At 57.1% G+C, this 15,958-nt stretch overlaps 1 protein-coding gene across 2 annotated transcripts in view; it reads left to right on the top strand.

Moving 5' to 3' along the window:
- The first annotated feature begins 301 nt into the window (after positions 1-301).
- PTDSS2 (phosphatidylserine synthase 2) overlaps positions 302-15,958 on the top strand; it is a 29,863-nt gene continuing 14,206 nt past the window's right edge. The window contains exons 1-3 of one of the 2 annotated variants that reach the window (XM_028478592.2): positions 302-570; positions 7,639-7,788; positions 15,150-15,232. In XM_028478592.2, coding sequence (XP_028334393.1) covers positions 389-570; positions 7,639-7,788; positions 15,150-15,232 — 415 coding nt within the window. In that variant the 5' untranslated portion in view covers positions 302-388. The remainder of the gene's footprint in view (positions 571-7,638; positions 7,789-15,149; positions 15,233-15,958) is intronic. The other variant, XM_007108653.4, reaches the window with a different exon arrangement.

The following is a 15,958-nucleotide window of genomic DNA, read 5'->3' as shown; positions in this document are numbered from 1 at the left end:
AGGGTCTGGGGCGGACCTCGGGGTTAGACCGCGGGGGAGAAGGGTCTGGGGCAGCCCGGGCGCCCCAGCAGTATAGGGAGACCCCGCTCTTCCCGCAACTTTGCCGCGCTGGTTACCTAGCAACCAGGCGGCATCCCTCCCAGCAAGCACTGCTTCTAAAGCACGACATTGGGGGACTGCGAATCCCAGCATGCCTCGCGCCCAGGCGCTTGGACTACAAGTCCCACAATGCACCGCCCGCCCTTTTCTTGCCGCCCCCCGCCTCTGCTCTCCGGAGACCCTGCGGAGCGAGCGCCGCGACCCCTTCCCGGCGCTCTTCGCGCGGTCTCGCGGTGACTCTGGTGCGTGGGGTCAAGGCGCGGGGCAGAGCTGCTGGGGTCGGGGCGTCATGCGGAGGGGTGAGCGCAAGGGCGCCGAGGGGCCGCGGCCGGGGTCCCCAGTGCCCGTGGGCAAGGCCTCGCTGGAGGAGCCGCTGGATGGCGCGGCCGCGGGCCGAGCAAGCGGGCCGACCGCTGGCCGCCGCAGCACCGAGTCAGAGGTCTACGACGACGGCACCAACACCTTCTTCTGGTAAGGGACGGTGGTTCGCTTCAGTGCCGGCCGGGGTCGCGAGGGGCGTGGCCACGTCGTGCGGCTTGGGGGTGCCCACAGGACCCCGGGACCGGCCCCTTGCTGCTGCAGCCCCGACCCGGCCTCCCCGGTGGTCCAGCCCCTCATCTCTGACCCCTGCCCCTTATCCTGGGAGGACTTGGCTCCGAAGTCACCTCAGAAAGGCTTTTCCTGCCCTCCCTGTTCGCAGTCCCCCGCTGCCCTCCGTCGTGATCCCTTTCGCTGACGGTGCTGATGCCGTGTGAAATGACCGTCTCCTCCCCCGGCACGTGGCGGTAATATCGACACATTACTCCGCGTCAGGAGCTGAGCGAACGAGTGTGGAGGAAGGCTCTTCCTCTCTTTAGTGGCCGCTCGCCAGGCCAGCCCTTTGACCCCTGTGCATCTCGGTCCCGGCCAAGCCTCGGGGTCAGGCTGTCCTCTAGTCTCCCTTCGCGGGGGTCAGGGAGGGAGGGGCCGCCAGGAGCAGAGTTGGAAGAGTTCATGATGTTGCTTTAGGCCGAGTTGGGCACTTCCGCGTTTGATGGTCTAGGAAAGCAGTCTTGGACCAACAGGTCCCAGGTGTGGCTCGTGCACCTGATGGCTCAGTGACCTTGGGCTACCCTTCGCCAGTCTGAGCTTCTCTTTCCTTGCTTCTTAGAGGGACAAACCCCATACGCTAGAAAGTGTGCTTCTTGAGAGGAGGGCTGTGGCCGTTCTATGCTGCTCAGTTCATGACCACCTAAAGTTGTATCCCATGATAGGCCCTGGGGACATTTGTGGCTTTGATGCCAAGAGAGCTCATGGGAGAGACAGACGTGTAGGCAGCAAGGATGCCATGTGGAAGCAGCTCCGCAGAGTGGGAGCCTGGGACCGCAGAGAAAATGTGATCAGGAAAGGAGGAGAGCCTGACGGAGCCACTGGACAGTCGGCGAGGTGCCACACAGCTGGAAACCTCAGGGGAGATGCACGTGGGGCCACTGGTGTCTTGCTTGTATCTGACTCGGGAGAGACAGGGAAGCGGATGCGGTGGGGGAGGCATCCCTGCATCTAACAAGGTCGGGATCTTCCCTGTGGGTGTGGGCAGCTGCTGCTGGGGGTGGCCACCCAGCCCTGCTCTGGGGAGATACTGTGCTCCAGTGGCCTGGAGCCAGGGGGAGGGGGAGAGGGGTGGGGTGCCCTCCTCGGCGGGGGTGTGGCCCCAGAGCTAGAGACATTCTGTGAGTGGACCAGGCGTCTCCTGCTCAGGGGACAGGGCCCCTTCAGACTTCAAGACAGAGGGCACCGTCCTCCGACAGCCCGGCTGGTGACCACAGGAGGGAGACTGAGGTTCTGAAGTGGTGCCCAGGCTTGCTTTCCTTTCCCATTCATTCAGTGCATATTTTGGGGGTGCCAGTTGCTGTTCTAGGGGATACAACAGAGAACTAAACAAGAAACTTAGCTTCTGGCACAAGACTGGAGTCTCAGAAGGCTCAGCCTGTTGGCCGAGGGGGTGCTGAGCGGTGCTCACAGAAGCCTGAGGGTTACGAGGGCACTTGCGGGTTTCTTTAGAAGCACAGAGCAGTGGCCCGCGGGTCCCTGCCCATGGGGACACAGAAAGGCCTGCTGTAGCCGCGCACACTTGTGGGGAGGCCTGATGGAGCCAGGAAGGCTCCGAGGAGGGTGCACCACGGGGCTGCCAGTTCCCAGTACCGGCCTCCTGGGCCTCCTGGGCGGGTGTTTGCAGCCTCCACACCACAGGTACGTGTGGGGTGCTGGCGTGTGTGGTTGTTGCTGCGTCCCAGGCCTCTGCCCTCACCTGTGCAGGGGAAGAAGCTTCACGTTTCCTCAAGGCAGGTAACCAGATGCTCACCTGGCGAGAATGACTTATTTTTTCTTGCAGGGCCCAGCCACTTACCTTCTTCTGAGTCTCTCATCATTGACTTTCTGTGCTGGGATTTTAAAAACTCTTTATTTTGAGTTTTAGGGAATTTTATTAATGGATGTTACCAAACAATTAACATAAAGACTAAAAAGTATGTATTTGTGGAAACGACTATATGTTCCAAAATTACTCGAAAGAACTCTTGCATGTTCAAAACCTTGTTTTTACAGTTTTCGCTTCCAAAGGAGCTTGGGCTTCTTGGGGGCCATGTAGGAGTATCGTGAGTTTCTTTGTTATTACTCGTCAGCCGCAGAGTATGGAATTAGGATGCAGCCGTGGAGCCCAAGGCCGGGCTGCCCCACACTGGGCCTCGGGGAGGGGCAGGAGGACGGCTGGGGTCTGCGGTGGCACAGACGCCACCTCTTCTGCCAGTGTCTTCACTTGGGAAACACCTGGTGGAAGTGTTCAGGACAGCAGGCACAGTGCAAAAATACGGCAGCTCGCTTTGTCTGAAAATTGTTCTGGACGCTCTTGGAGACCCAGTGCCCCGACGGGTGCTTCTAAACGTAGCCACCCGTAGGTGGAAGATAGGTGAATCGCCGTTGGGTCACCACGCCTCGAGTCAGGGACACGACGGATGGTTGTGACGTCTTGGAAATGCTCACTGCATGCTCACATCTTAACAACATTGAGCGTTTGGTGAGCGCGGGCTCAGCTGTCAGCAACACGTCTCGCAGTAGCTGTGAGAATCTGCGGGGCAGATCTTAGACGCCCCACGTTCCTCAGTCAGTGTGGGTTGGGGTTTGCCAGCTTCGCCCACATCAGGGCAGCATGACTTCCCAGCTGGTGCCTTTTTGGTCCTGCTGGTCAGCAGGCCAGGAGGGTCGGTGGCCCCAGGTGCCTCTCGCAGGCCTGGGACAGGCCTTCTGGTCTTGACGTTCCCTGGCCGAGCCGCCGCTGTGCACTCAGTCTCACAGCCACATCATCGTACCTTCTCTGACTGGTTTGGCAGGCCGCCTCCCTGCCCGCTCGGCATATGAGTATGGTCATCTCTAGACAGGGGCTGACAACTGGGTATTTTCTGCTCGCCGTGGCAGGGAGCCTGCTGTCTTCATGCCCTCACCCTGGCCCAGTGGCCGGCCTCACAGGATTTACGGCCGATCTCTCCCTGTGCCTGGATCCCGCACGTCATCTGTTAGTCACTCAACCAAATGGTGCATTTGTCTTCCTGGGCACCAGGAGCTAGGAGCAAGAGGCCGTTGCCCAGCTCTGGCATCCGAGAGGGGCACGGGGTCTTCCCTGCTGTCCTGCGCCACCGACGTGTTGTTGTTACCATGTCTCTGCGGCCACGGTGAGGATGCAGAGCTTTTCCAGCCCGGGCATTCTCGCTTTGCCACATTAAGTCCATCTTAGTCCGTCTGGCCTCTCCCCTTGGGCTCTGGTGGCCGCCGGCACACAGTGTTCGTGAGGACCGTACCTGACAGGCCTAGCCTTCCCATCTCAGCGGCTCGTCTTCCTTCCTGGCCACCTAGTCTCCTTCTAGCCTCACTTCCCTTCTGTCTGGAGACCTTCCTGGAGTGAGTGATTCTTTGGAGCAGGTCTGCTGGCACCGGATTCTCTACTTCTTCCTCCATCCACGAATGTTTAGTTCACCTTCGTTCCTCAAGGATGTTTTTGCTGGACATGGGATCCTGGTTTAACATTTCTTTTCTTTCACTGCTTTACAGATTTTGTCCCACTTCCTCTGGCCTCCATGGTTTCTGAGGAGAAATCTGAGCTCATACTTGGTGTTTGAGCTGAAAAGAAGCCTGGTGAAGAGTCTGTGCTGCGGTGGCTGAAAAGCAGGGACCTTTGGGACCAATTCTAACGTCTTGATTTCTGACTTTATTCCTGTTTTTTGCGTTTTTCCTCTGAAAATGCTCACCAGGGTAGGCGTGACCCTGCCTCTTGGGGCAGGCAGTGGGCATTCTGGAGCTTAGGGCCCGTCGGTGCCACCCCTCGTGGTGCAGGCTGCTGACTCCGCGGGGACCGGGCCTGCCGGCCTCTCTGCCGGCCTGCCTGCCGAGGGTACTGTCCCGTGGCTCCGCCCACGGCCCGGCAGGCATGTCTACACAGGCCTGGAGCTGAACCCCGCTGGCCCTGAGCGGTTCTGCTCCGTCACACTCGGCCAGCTTGGGCTCCACGTCCCGTCCAGCGTGTCAGCTGTACCTTCTGGGCAGATCCAGAGCAGCCACTCCCAGCATCTCCTGCCCGCCCTGGAGGGTCACGAGGCAGCCCCGTCTGCTCTCGGCTCTGCAGTGGCCCTTGCTCCACCGACATGAGTCCGGGCCTCCCCGGGCAGGACCCCTTCCTCCAGCCATGGTGACCCCTCAGCCCTTTGCTCTCGCGTTGCTGGCCAGGACCCGCATCCCCAGGTGTCCTGCGTGAGGCCCTCCCTAATTATGCACCCCACCCCACCCCGTTTCATTGTCCCCATACCCAGCCCTCTGTGTGTCTTGCTGTGTTGGAACGACAGCTCGGGGAGACAGGATTGGGGTTTGTTGGCACCTGGTAGCTGCTCTGCGCCGCTCAGTGTCTGTGTCACTTAGGCCCACTGGCCCTGGGTCTCATCACCTCACGGCGAGGGTTTATGGGGTGATACAGGTGTGCTAGAGGCATCCTGAGCAGCGCTCAGACCCCAGACCCTCACCACCGAGCTGCGTGACCCTGACACTGCCGTTTACAGCTCTGACCAGCCTCGGGCCAAGGTGACGGAGAGGCCCATGCCTTATCGTTGTCACCCTCGTAATCCAGATGCCCTCGGTCCCTGGTGGGTTCTCAGTGACTCTTCTTCTTCCTGCTAAAATCTGATGTCCCCTCTGGGGCGGGAAGGGTGGGCCATGTCCTAGACCCAGGAGAGGCAGCTGAGTCCCTCTGTGTGTAGGTGTTGGCTGATGTCCAGCAGAGGATCAGTTTCTGGGTCACCACATCCAGAGAACCTTAGGAGCGAAGGTCTAAAGTAGGACCTTATAATGTAGTCTCTGTGCTGTAATTATTCCACAGATCTCTCGGGCACCGAAATGTTTACCATGCAGAGTTCACCTGAAAGGCTGAGATTTTCCTGAAGTTCCCTCATGGCCAAGGACTCAAATGTGAATATATTAATATTGAATTGTATGAAGATAGTTAAGATAGGAGTTTTGTTCACTTCTAATAGTTTTAAATGCCAGTATTGTGAAATATGGCAAAAGAATGTGCTCTCTGCTTTCTTTACTTGGAGCTAACTTATCTGAACACGACTGTTTTTGTTTTCACAAAGAAAATAAAATTTAAGTGAAGGGCGTAACACCTGAATAGATGGAGAGATACTCCTTGTCTTGTGAATGGGGAACTCTCATCTAGTTGTTACTCATCAGTTCTTCCTGGGCTAATTTATAAATTCAGTGCAGTTCCAATTAGAATCCTAACAGAATTATTTGTGGCAGCTGTCAGACTGATGTCAAAGTTAAGATGGGAGAGTAAATATGCAAGAATAATCAGGATGGGGAAGAGGGCTGGTCTGCTGGACGTCGGGATGGGGTCTAGCTATGGTCCAGGTCTCTAGCGCCAGCCTAATCTCATGCAGCCCCACTCTTGCTTTTTAGAAAATTACTTGAATCAAGGTACGACTGCTTTCCATAACACACACCCACTTGAGGGTCCGTATCCACACTCCAGTGCCTTACATGTGGTGCCCTCCAGCGGGGTGGGGATGCAGGACATTCCATCACCTTGGAAGCTGCCACCCTAGCACCTCCCCCACCATGTGCCATCCATGCTCTATTGCCACCTCTTGTGAGTCTTGTCGGTGGAAACAGACAGCAGGTTGCTTTCACGCCTGGCTGTCATCATGGGGTTAACGTCCACATACAAGTCTTTGAATGGACATATGCTTTCCTTTTTCACGAGTGAACACTTGGAAGGAATGGCTGGCTTGGGTGGTAGACTCTGTTTAACTTTGTAAGAAACTGGGAAGCTTTTTCAAAGCGGCTGCACCCTTTTGCAGCCCCACCTGGAACGTGTGAGTGTCGGTGGCTCCACGTCCTCGCGAGGACCCTTCCTCGAAGGCGCTTGTGCCGTCCGTGGTCCCGTCCCAGGGGGTGGGCGCTGCTGACTTCCATGCTGCGTGTCTGCTCCCACGGCGACCGGTGATGCTGCACAGCTTTTCGTGTGGTATTGGCCATTGGTTGATCTTTTTCTTTGACGTGTGTGTTCAATCTTTTGTTCGTGTTTCAGGAGATTGTCTATATCGTTGAGTTGTAAGAGCTCTTTATGTGTTCTGGGTACAAAGGCCTTTGTCGGGTGTATGTGTCATCAGTGTTTTCTCCCGGCTGGTAGCTGGCTTTTTCGTTTCTTCACTGCGTGTTTCACGGAGTTTTGTCGGGAGGCCAGCACTGGGCTCGATGCTTTTTGTGTGTTTGTTCACTCGTCTTCGGGGTGCCCCTCAAGGCTGGAGGTGCCCTCGTTTAGAAATGCAGGGCTGCATCGTCTCTCCACGGACACGGGAGCTGGGCCTCTGCCCCCTCCGCAGGCAGTTGTTCAGGGCAGAGGGGCCCGGGCGGGTACGTGACTGGGCGGTGCGCGGTATGGTGCTGGACGGGTCGTGGGCCCTGGTTCCAGGAGAGGCTGCCCGCTGCCTGCCGAGCGCCGCCGCTTTCCCACATCGGGGCTCTGGAGGCGCAGCCCGGGTGGACAGGCAGAAGCGGGGAGCCCACGTCTCGCCCCACCGGGCAGCCGCCCCTCTGCCCAGTCTCCTGGGCAGGCGGCCGGGCCGGCCCGCGCCCTTCTCGCGCCGGCCCTGGGGCCTCTCTCTGCCGCCAGCGCTCCGCTGCCATCCCGGCGGGTCTCTCAGCCGTGGTCCCTTCATGAATCATGAGGTTTGTCTCAGGGCCATCTTGCTCGGTGCCCGGAGCCCACTTAACCGGCTGCCTGGTCGCTCTGAACCAGAGCCGCCTGCCCGGGACGCCTCGAGCCAACGCGCCGTCCGCTCGCCCCGCCTGAACGGGCTGCCGCGCCGGCACAGGAGCGTCTGGGAGTCACGCAGCCGTAGCTGGCGCTCGGGGGATTTTGAGCTGGAGGTCGGGGGCCGAGCTCGCCCGTCTGGCGGCCCGCCGCACCGCGGTCCCACACGTGCTTTCCGTGCACCGACGCGGCTGTTTGCGTTGCAGGCGGGCGCACACCCTGAGCGTGCTCTTCATCCTCACCTGCGTGCTGGGCTACGTGACACTGCTGGAAGAGACACCGCGGGACACGGCCTACAACACCAAGAGGTACCGGCCCAGCCCAGCCTCGCTCCACGCGGCTGGCGGGGTCTCTGGGTGCGTGTGGCACTTTCAGCCCCTCTTCTGCCCGTCCCCACCCCTGGGATCGACAGCACGGCTCACGTGGGACCCGCTGCGCACGCTGCATTTGCGCGCGAGAAACCGGAAGGTGCTGCGGCGGCTCCAGGGAGGGGTGTAAGGGGTTCAGGTCAGTTCCGATGGGGCGGCTTCCCCACACATCCCACCCTCAGCACCCCAGGCCCCACCTGAGTGTGCTGCAGGTCAGCTCAGTTCTGACACCGTCCCAGGCAGCGCCAGGCCCCACGGTCCCGGGGTCGGTCCAGCCAGACTGCCTCCCCTCCCCACTTAGACCCCAGTCGCGAGAGCGGCCATCACCTGACGGGCTGTAAACCATAGGTTCTCACCGCCTCCTCCTTGGTTGCAGTTAATTTGCTCGGGCGGCTCACAGAACTCAGAGAAGCATTTTATTTATTTATTATCAAAGGTTCATCATAGAAAGATGGAGGAACAGCCAGATGGGAGAGATGCACGGGGCGAGGTGTGGGGATGGGACACAGAGCGTTCACGCGTCACCAGCCTGGAGGCCCTGAACCCCCGTGCTGCTGGGCTTTAGGGAGGCTTCCTCACAGCGCGTGACTGATTAAATCACTGGCCACTGGCGATTGACTCAATCTTTACCCCTCCCCAGAGGTCTGGGGGTAGGAAGGAGAATTCCAGCCCTCCAGTCGTCTAGTTGGCTCCCTTGCAACCGGCTCCCATCCGGAGGTGGGGTCCAAAAGTCACCTCGTTAACATAACAAAAGATACCTTTGTAGCCCTCAGCGCTTGGGCCATACCAGGGGTGTTAGGAGCTCTGGCCAGAAACAGATGAAGACCAAATACGTATTTCTTGCTATAAATCACAATATCACAGTGACGGTGAATTTGAGTGTCTGGGCTTTTTGTGAGGCCAGGGGTGGCTCCCATCAGCTAGCACCATTCGTCTACACTCTGTTGAGAAGAAGACTTTTTGAAAGTTTTAAATTGGCTTTAGGAGTCTGGTGGTCCATCTCGTCCTGCAGAGCAGGAAGTGGGTAGACTGTCTTTCCAGCATTATCTCCAGAAATAGACTAGCTGGTAGGTTTGTGTCCTTTGCCTGAATCCCATGGATTCTGGGGCCAGTCTCAGAAGTGCGTGGGGAAGATTAGCTGGTTTCAGAACGCGTTTCTGTGCATTTTCTACGCTGGACGGGCTCACCTCTCTGTCTCTGGTGCCATGAAGCCCCCGTTGCTGTTCTGATCCTGGGGCCCAGGCCCCACCTGCTCTGGTGGGACAGCTAGAGGAGACCAGGCAGGGACAGAGGTGGGGGGGTGGCATCCAGAGCGCAGAGGTGGCAGGAGACCGTTGGTCAGCTTTGGGTGGTGGGCTGGGCTCGTACACCTTCACCCTTGGGGTCTAACCCTCCGCCTGGACTGTGGTGTAGACGCCAGGGTCCAGGACACCAGGAGGTGTGTGCCACCCTCCCCTGTAAGGCGCAGGCCTCCCGCCCGGGCTCCCCAACCCTCCCCAGCCCTGTGCGATCACACCGCAGGCCTGGCAGCAGGGCTCGCAGAGCCCAGAGCAGAGGAGGGAGAGCTGGGCTGCTCTTTGGGCCCCTCTGGGTGGGTCTCTGAGGGGACGCTGGGCCTGTGGACCTGGAGGCGGAGCCCCACGTCTGCCTCAAGGGGGTTTCCAGCTGGAACTTGGCCTTTCCTGTGCATTTGTTTGCCAGCACGTGGTTATGGAGGGTTTGCGGCGTCTGCTGGGCACAACCAGGCAGGGAGGACCAAAGAGTAGAGCTTGGTCACACTGAAGAGGTGTCCCCATGTGGCTGTGAAGTTGGGCTGGAGGTGAGCAGTTATGACGTCACAGGGCAAGACTAGTCGCAGGGGAGAGCAGGCCCGCCCAGCAAGAGTGGGCCCATCAGCGTGTCCGGGACGCCTCCCGAGGCAGGGCTTGGGTTTCCCTCACCAGACGCCTGCCAGGCGAGTCACGAAGCCTTGCTGCGCTGGGCCCTGCCCTGCGCCCGGGGGCCCAGGGGCTCAGACCCCCAGCGTCGAGGGGGCTTGTTGGCCTCATCGTGGACAGCAGCTGTGGACCCAGGTGGGTGCTTCCCCACCTCTTCTTCCTGCGCTGGCCTTTCTCCTGAGCTGTTCCTGCCCGAGAGAGGTTGGCACGGTGAGCCCAGAAGGTGCCACCAAGAGGGACACCTGGGTCCTCTCCCTGGGGTCCCCTGTGTGATTTCATGGAAGGCAGGTGGGTGGGAATTCGAGGGCCCCAGGTACTGCTCTGCCCTGAAGTTCTGTGCTCTGGGGACACAGGACATCGTAGCCACCGTCTCTGGCCCTCTCGGCCCACTTCAGGGGCACAGAGGAGCTGCCCTCCTGGCCCTGTATGGCTGCTGGTGGTGCCTGGAGCCTACTCCTAGGAGCCTGTAGCCCCGCCCTCACCTGTCTGAGGCTCTGCGGCTTCTTCCAGGGACAGTCACATACGCGTGTGGGTTCATTTCTGCTGAGTCCACTCTCACCCCCGTGGACCCCAGAGGGACCCACAGCCTGCCCCCAACGTCAGCCTGGGCTGTGATGAGGTCCCACCCCCACCCCCCACCCAACCCCGGTCTCAGGAGGCCACTGGGGCTGCTGATTTTTATTATGTCAGAGCTTTTGATGCTCTCAGGGGAAGGTTTTGTATATGTAAAATACTTCCCAAAGGTTACGGTTATTTTTTTTTTAATTAATATTTACATTGTTAAAAATCTAGGAAATTGGTTTGTTTCCCTTAAGCTTTCAATTTCACCTTGCGTGTCATTGTGGATCTAACAAGTTCTGTCACTTTAAGGGAGTAGATTTTTCTTCCTAGGCCAGCTTTATTGTTGTGTCATTTAATATAACATGCACGTAATTAAAACGTACGGCTCGTCTACGTGCCACAGCTAGGTGGAGGTACACGCTGAGTCGCCTCTGAGGGCCGCGGTCAGTCTGCACTGCTGGCCGCAGGCTACCACCGATCTGTCCCCACAGGCCCTTCTTGCCTGCTGTACAGTCTCATCCAGCACGCGCCCTTGTGTCTGGCCCCTCCCACTCGGCATGATGGTTTTGTGACACCCACGTTGCCGTGTCTGTCAGCGGTCATCCTGGTCCATTGCCAAGGGGTGGTCCACCGTGTGGACACGCCACAGTTCCTTGATCCATTATCTGTCGGTGACGTTGGGATGTTTACGTATATATACACATATGCACGTGTAAAATGTGTAAATAAATCAATACATGTACAATATAAACATTTTGCGTGTTTGTAATGTGTAGAAATATAACGTATTCACAGTACTGAAGAACGGAGGCAGAGGCCTGACGCTGCCTGGCTTCAGGCCTGACCGTAAAGCTGTGCAGTGGTGGTCAGGACAGTGGTGCTGGCAGAAGGCTGGACAAGTACAGAGCCCAGAAGGAGCCCCACACAAAGAGGAGCAAAGGCAAGTCAGTGGAGAAAGGAGAATTTTCAACAAAATAATCCAGATACAGACCTTACACTTTTCACAATAATGAATTTGAAATGGATTATAGACCTAAATATAAAACAGAAAACTATAAAACTTTCTGAAGAAAACATGGGAGAAAATCTGGTGACCTTGAGTTTGATGATGCCTCTTTTTTTTGGCCTCGCCATGAGGCATGTGGGATCTTAGTTCCCCGACCAGGGATCGAACCCGCGCTCCCTGCAGTGGAAGTGTGGAATCTTAACCACTGGACCGCCAGGGAAGTCCCAATGACTTTTTAGATAGAACACCAAAAGCATGATCCATAGAAGAAAAAACTGATAAGTCGGACTTGATTAAAATTAAAAACTTCTGCTCTGCAAAGCACACCGCTGAGACAAAGACAAGACAAGCCACAGGCTGGTGGGAAATATTTGCCAATTACACCTCTGATGAAGTATCTGTATTCACTGTGCAGAGAACTCCTGAAGCTCAGCGGTAGGAAAACCAGCAGCACAGTTACAAACCGGGCAGAAGGTCTGGACGGACACCAAAGAGGACACAAGTGCGTGAAAGGATGCGCTCAGCACCGTGTGTCAGCTTGGGGACGCCGCTACACACCTGCTCGCGTGGCCAGGATTGCAAACACGGCACACGGGGCACTGACGAGGGTCCGAGTGACAGGAACCCCAGCCGTCGCCGGCGGGAGCGTGAGGGGCAGCCGCTCGGGAAGACGGCTGGGGACTCTAGCAGAGAGCTAAACATAATCCAGCAGCTGCGCGCCTTGGCACTTACCCAGAGGGGCTGAAAACTTAAGTCCACACCCAAACATGGACGTTTGTAGCGGCTTTGTTCACAGTCACCAAAACTTGGAAGCCACCAAAATGTCCTTAGTGGGTGAATGGGTCAACAGACTGGTACCTTCATGCAGTGGAATATCATTAAGTAATAAACAGAAATGAGCTATCAAGCCATGGAGACAGAGACGAAGCTTAAATGCATATTGTTGAGGGAAGGAGGCCAGCCTGTAAAGGCTACATACTGTATGAGTCCAACGCTGTGACATTCTGGAAAAGGCAAAACTGTGTGATGGTGGAAAGATCAGTGGTTTCCCGGGGCAGGGGGTGAACGAATAGATGGAGTGTGAGATTCTTTAGGGCCTTGAAACTGTTCTGTTGATATTGTAGTGGTGAATGCGTGACCCTGTGTGTTTGTCAAAACCCATAGGACTGAACAACACAAAGAGTAAACCCAAGTATGCAAATTTTAAAAATCGTTTAGGGGCTTCCCTGGTGGCGCAGTGGTTAAGAACCCGCCTGCCGATGCAGGGGACACGGGTTCGAGCCCTGGTCCGGGAAGATCCCACATGCCGCGGAGCAACTAAGCCCGTGCGCCACAACTTCTGAGCCTGCGCTCTAGAGCCCGCGAGCCACAACTATTGAGCCCGCATGCCTAGAACTCGTGCCCTGCAGCAAGAGAAGCCGCTGCAATGAGTAGCCCGTGCACCACAACGAAGAGTAGCCCCCGCTCGCCGCAACTAGAAGAAGTGTTCGTGCAGCAACGAAGACCCAACGCGGCCAAAAATAAATAAATTTAAAAAGAAAAACAAAAAACTTAAAAAAAAAGGAGTCGTTTAAGAGGTGGAGGACCCCAGGAAGGAATGCAAACTGTGACAGGAGAACATACGAAAGGTGCTGACCTCAGTCACTCTGGAAATGAGTGGGGTCTGTAGGCCTGAAGCCAAGGGACGTGCACACAGCACTGGCTCTAGTGGTGAAGTTGTCTCCCATGGGGCATGGGTCAACAACCGTGTCCCTGCTGTACACGTGTGTTGGGATTGAACAGGAAAGGACACGGGTGGTGGGGGCCGGTAGTCTCACCCCGGAGGAGTGGGAGGTTACAGGCGACCAAGTGGAGAATGATCCGTGGATAACAGATGCTGGTTGGAGACATCAGTGAGAACTCACGTTCAGTCTAATGTAGAGACAGGTGGTTACACACAGGAATATTTGTAACGTATGTGTGTATGCAAGGTTGGCACGCACGAATCTTGTTGCTCTGTCGGCCGAGAGGGCCCAGAGGCAAGGAGCACACGGGCCCACAGATCTTGGTTCCTAAGAGCATTCGTTCTCCAGTAAAGGAACCAGGCTCCCTGGACAAATGGCCAGTTGCAGGGCTGGGACAGGGAACCCCCAAGATGGGCCTGGAGCATCTTCTAGCACCAGAAAGTGGGAGGTGCTCAGAAACAATACAAACCTCCACAAAGATGCGGCGTGTCAAAGCAGTACAGGAGCCAAATGAAAGCTCCTTGCGGCCAAAGCTGGAACAATTTGAGCAATGAAATCAGTCAAGTATTGAATTATAACCCAGCGTGTAACATAGGTACCCATAAATCTGGGCTGATGTAAGAAATGACCGAACACATTAGTGAATCGGGGAGCAGAGACAAACCTCCTGCACAGAAGGTTTCCCATCAGGTTGCGGAGCTGCTCCCTGCCAGCTGTGCAGGGGGCGGGCCTCCCTCCCGAAGGCAAGGCGTGGAGGGGACCCGACAGACACACCTGCCAGAGGGTCAGGGTCAGCACCAACAATTGGAATCGTGTCGATGGCGTGTACCCTTGATGTGATGTGAAGATGGTCCTTAACATCTGTGATCTCACTTCCAAAAATCCTACAGCCCTGATCTAATCATAAACAGCCCTGATCTAATCGAAGAGACAGCCTTCATTAAGGGGCATTCCACAGACTACGTGGCCAGCGTTCCTCAGAGCTGTCCAGGTCACCGAAACAGGCCCAGTCAGAGAGCCTGTCACAGGCCAGAGGAACCTAAGGAGGCTCGAGGACTGTCATGTGGGGCCCCGGATGGGGTCCTGGAATAGGAAAAGGACTTGAGGTAGAAAGTAAAGAAATCTGAAAGAAAAAACTGTGGACTTCACTTACTCTATCAGTGTTGGTTCACTGACTGTGACAGCTGTCCCATGCTCACGGAGTGTGGGAAATTCTGTACTATCTTTGTAACTTTTCTGTTCTAAAATTAAAAGATTATTTTAAAGTGTAATTTATTTGCTTTCCTCTAAAAGTCCTTCTGGGCGACAGATTTTCCCACATCATCCCTTTGGGGCGGGAGGGTATCTAGCGGCCCTTTGACCAGACCCTGGAAGGGTGACCGTTGCACCCAGGGCAGCCTTGCCTGCACCCCGCCACACCGCTGAGTGCCAGGGCCAGGGCTTTGCGTCCTCAGACCTGCTCCTGGGGACAGCGGCCTCGGGCGTCCCGTGAGAAGTGCGTCCGTGCACAGCAGCTTCACGGGCAGGCACCCAGGCCTGCGAACGCGAGACTGTGAACCCTCGTGGCGTGACGGTCCCCCGTGGGCGGGGTGAGCTGGGCCCGCCTTGCTCCTCCGTCGTGGGCAGGGGCGCCGTGTGTGTCTGCGTGGCTTTCACTCTGTCTCCTGGTGGGTTCCTGCTGGGACTGGATATGGCGGCCCCACAGGATGAAAGAGCTCCCGGCGGGGCCCCAGCCTTGTTGGAGCGGGAAGCCGTTTGACCCTAATGATACCTTTCCATCTCGGGGCTTTAGTGAGCTCCGGATCACCCTGTATGGAATCTTAGGGGGTTTTTGTTTGTGTGTTTTTAATGTGCCACACGCCTTAGTGACGTGGCTCTTGACGGTACGCGTGACCTAGCCCAGTGGCAGGGCCTTCTCCCCGGGATGGTGCTGCCTCTGGGGCCAGGGCGGCAGTGCTGGGCCGCCAGCCTCTCTGTGGCTGAGCCTCGGCTCTGCCCCAAGCGGGGGTGGGGCCGTCCCCGTGGTGGGCGCCCGGGGGTCCCTCCCACCCCCGCCGGGGAGGAGCCGACCCGGAGCTTGGCGCTGCCGCACACTGAGGGCTGTTTGTTCTTTATTTGCAGAGGTATTGTGGCCAGTATTTTGGTTTTCTTATGTTTTGGAGTCACACAAGCTAAAGACGGGCCATTTTCCAGACCTCACCCAGGTAACTTGCCATTTCTTTCTCCGCGTGTGCCCGCGTGGCCGTGCTCTTCTGAGGGTTGCTCTGTGTCTGTGCTGCCGCGTGTGAGCGCCCCGTCCCCCTCGGGCCCCTCCCGGCCGGCCGGCTTCACTGCCACCTCGTACCCCCTCCTCCTTGGGCGCTAGCCCCCGGGGACCCGCCCCCGCCCCGCCCTCTCTGTGCTAGTCGGGGCGGGGTGGGGGGGGGTCTCCATGCAGGCGGAGGCGCCCGGGCCGTCCAGTGCGCTTGGCATGGCCTTGAGCTGGTGGTTGTGCCCCCCGCTGTCGGGGGGCTCACCGGGCGCCATCCGCAGCCCCCCCATCCCCCTCCCCAGAGTCGTGGGGCCTTCTGGCAACCCCTGGGACATCCCCTCACAGCTGGAGGGGCCCCAGCCTGTCCGGGCTCCAGCCTCCCCGAGGGGCCGGCTCCGGGGCAGGGGTGGTCAGTTTTCCTGAAGGGTCTCAATTTAGTAGCGAGTTTCTGTCTCAGTAAGGGTGTGTATTTATCGTAGAAAATTTGGAAAATACAAAAAGTATTTTTAAATAAAAATAAAAACCACTCACGAAAATAACCACTGTTAAGATTTAATGCGTGTGTGCGCGTGTATATGTACACAGGTGTAAAAACAAGAAGTTGGCATCATACTGTATGTGTGGTTTTGTATCATGCATTATTCACCTCAGGCTTAACACGTGCATATCCTTGTTAATT

This window comes from Physeter macrocephalus, chromosome 18 (genome assembly GCF_002837175.3).
Source record: "Physeter macrocephalus isolate SW-GA chromosome 18, ASM283717v5, whole genome shotgun sequence".
NCBI lineage: Eukaryota > Metazoa > Chordata > Mammalia > Artiodactyla > Physeteridae > Physeter > Physeter macrocephalus.
The sequence above is the reverse complement of the archived record's forward strand: the minus strand, read 5'-3'. Positions and strand labels throughout refer to the sequence as shown.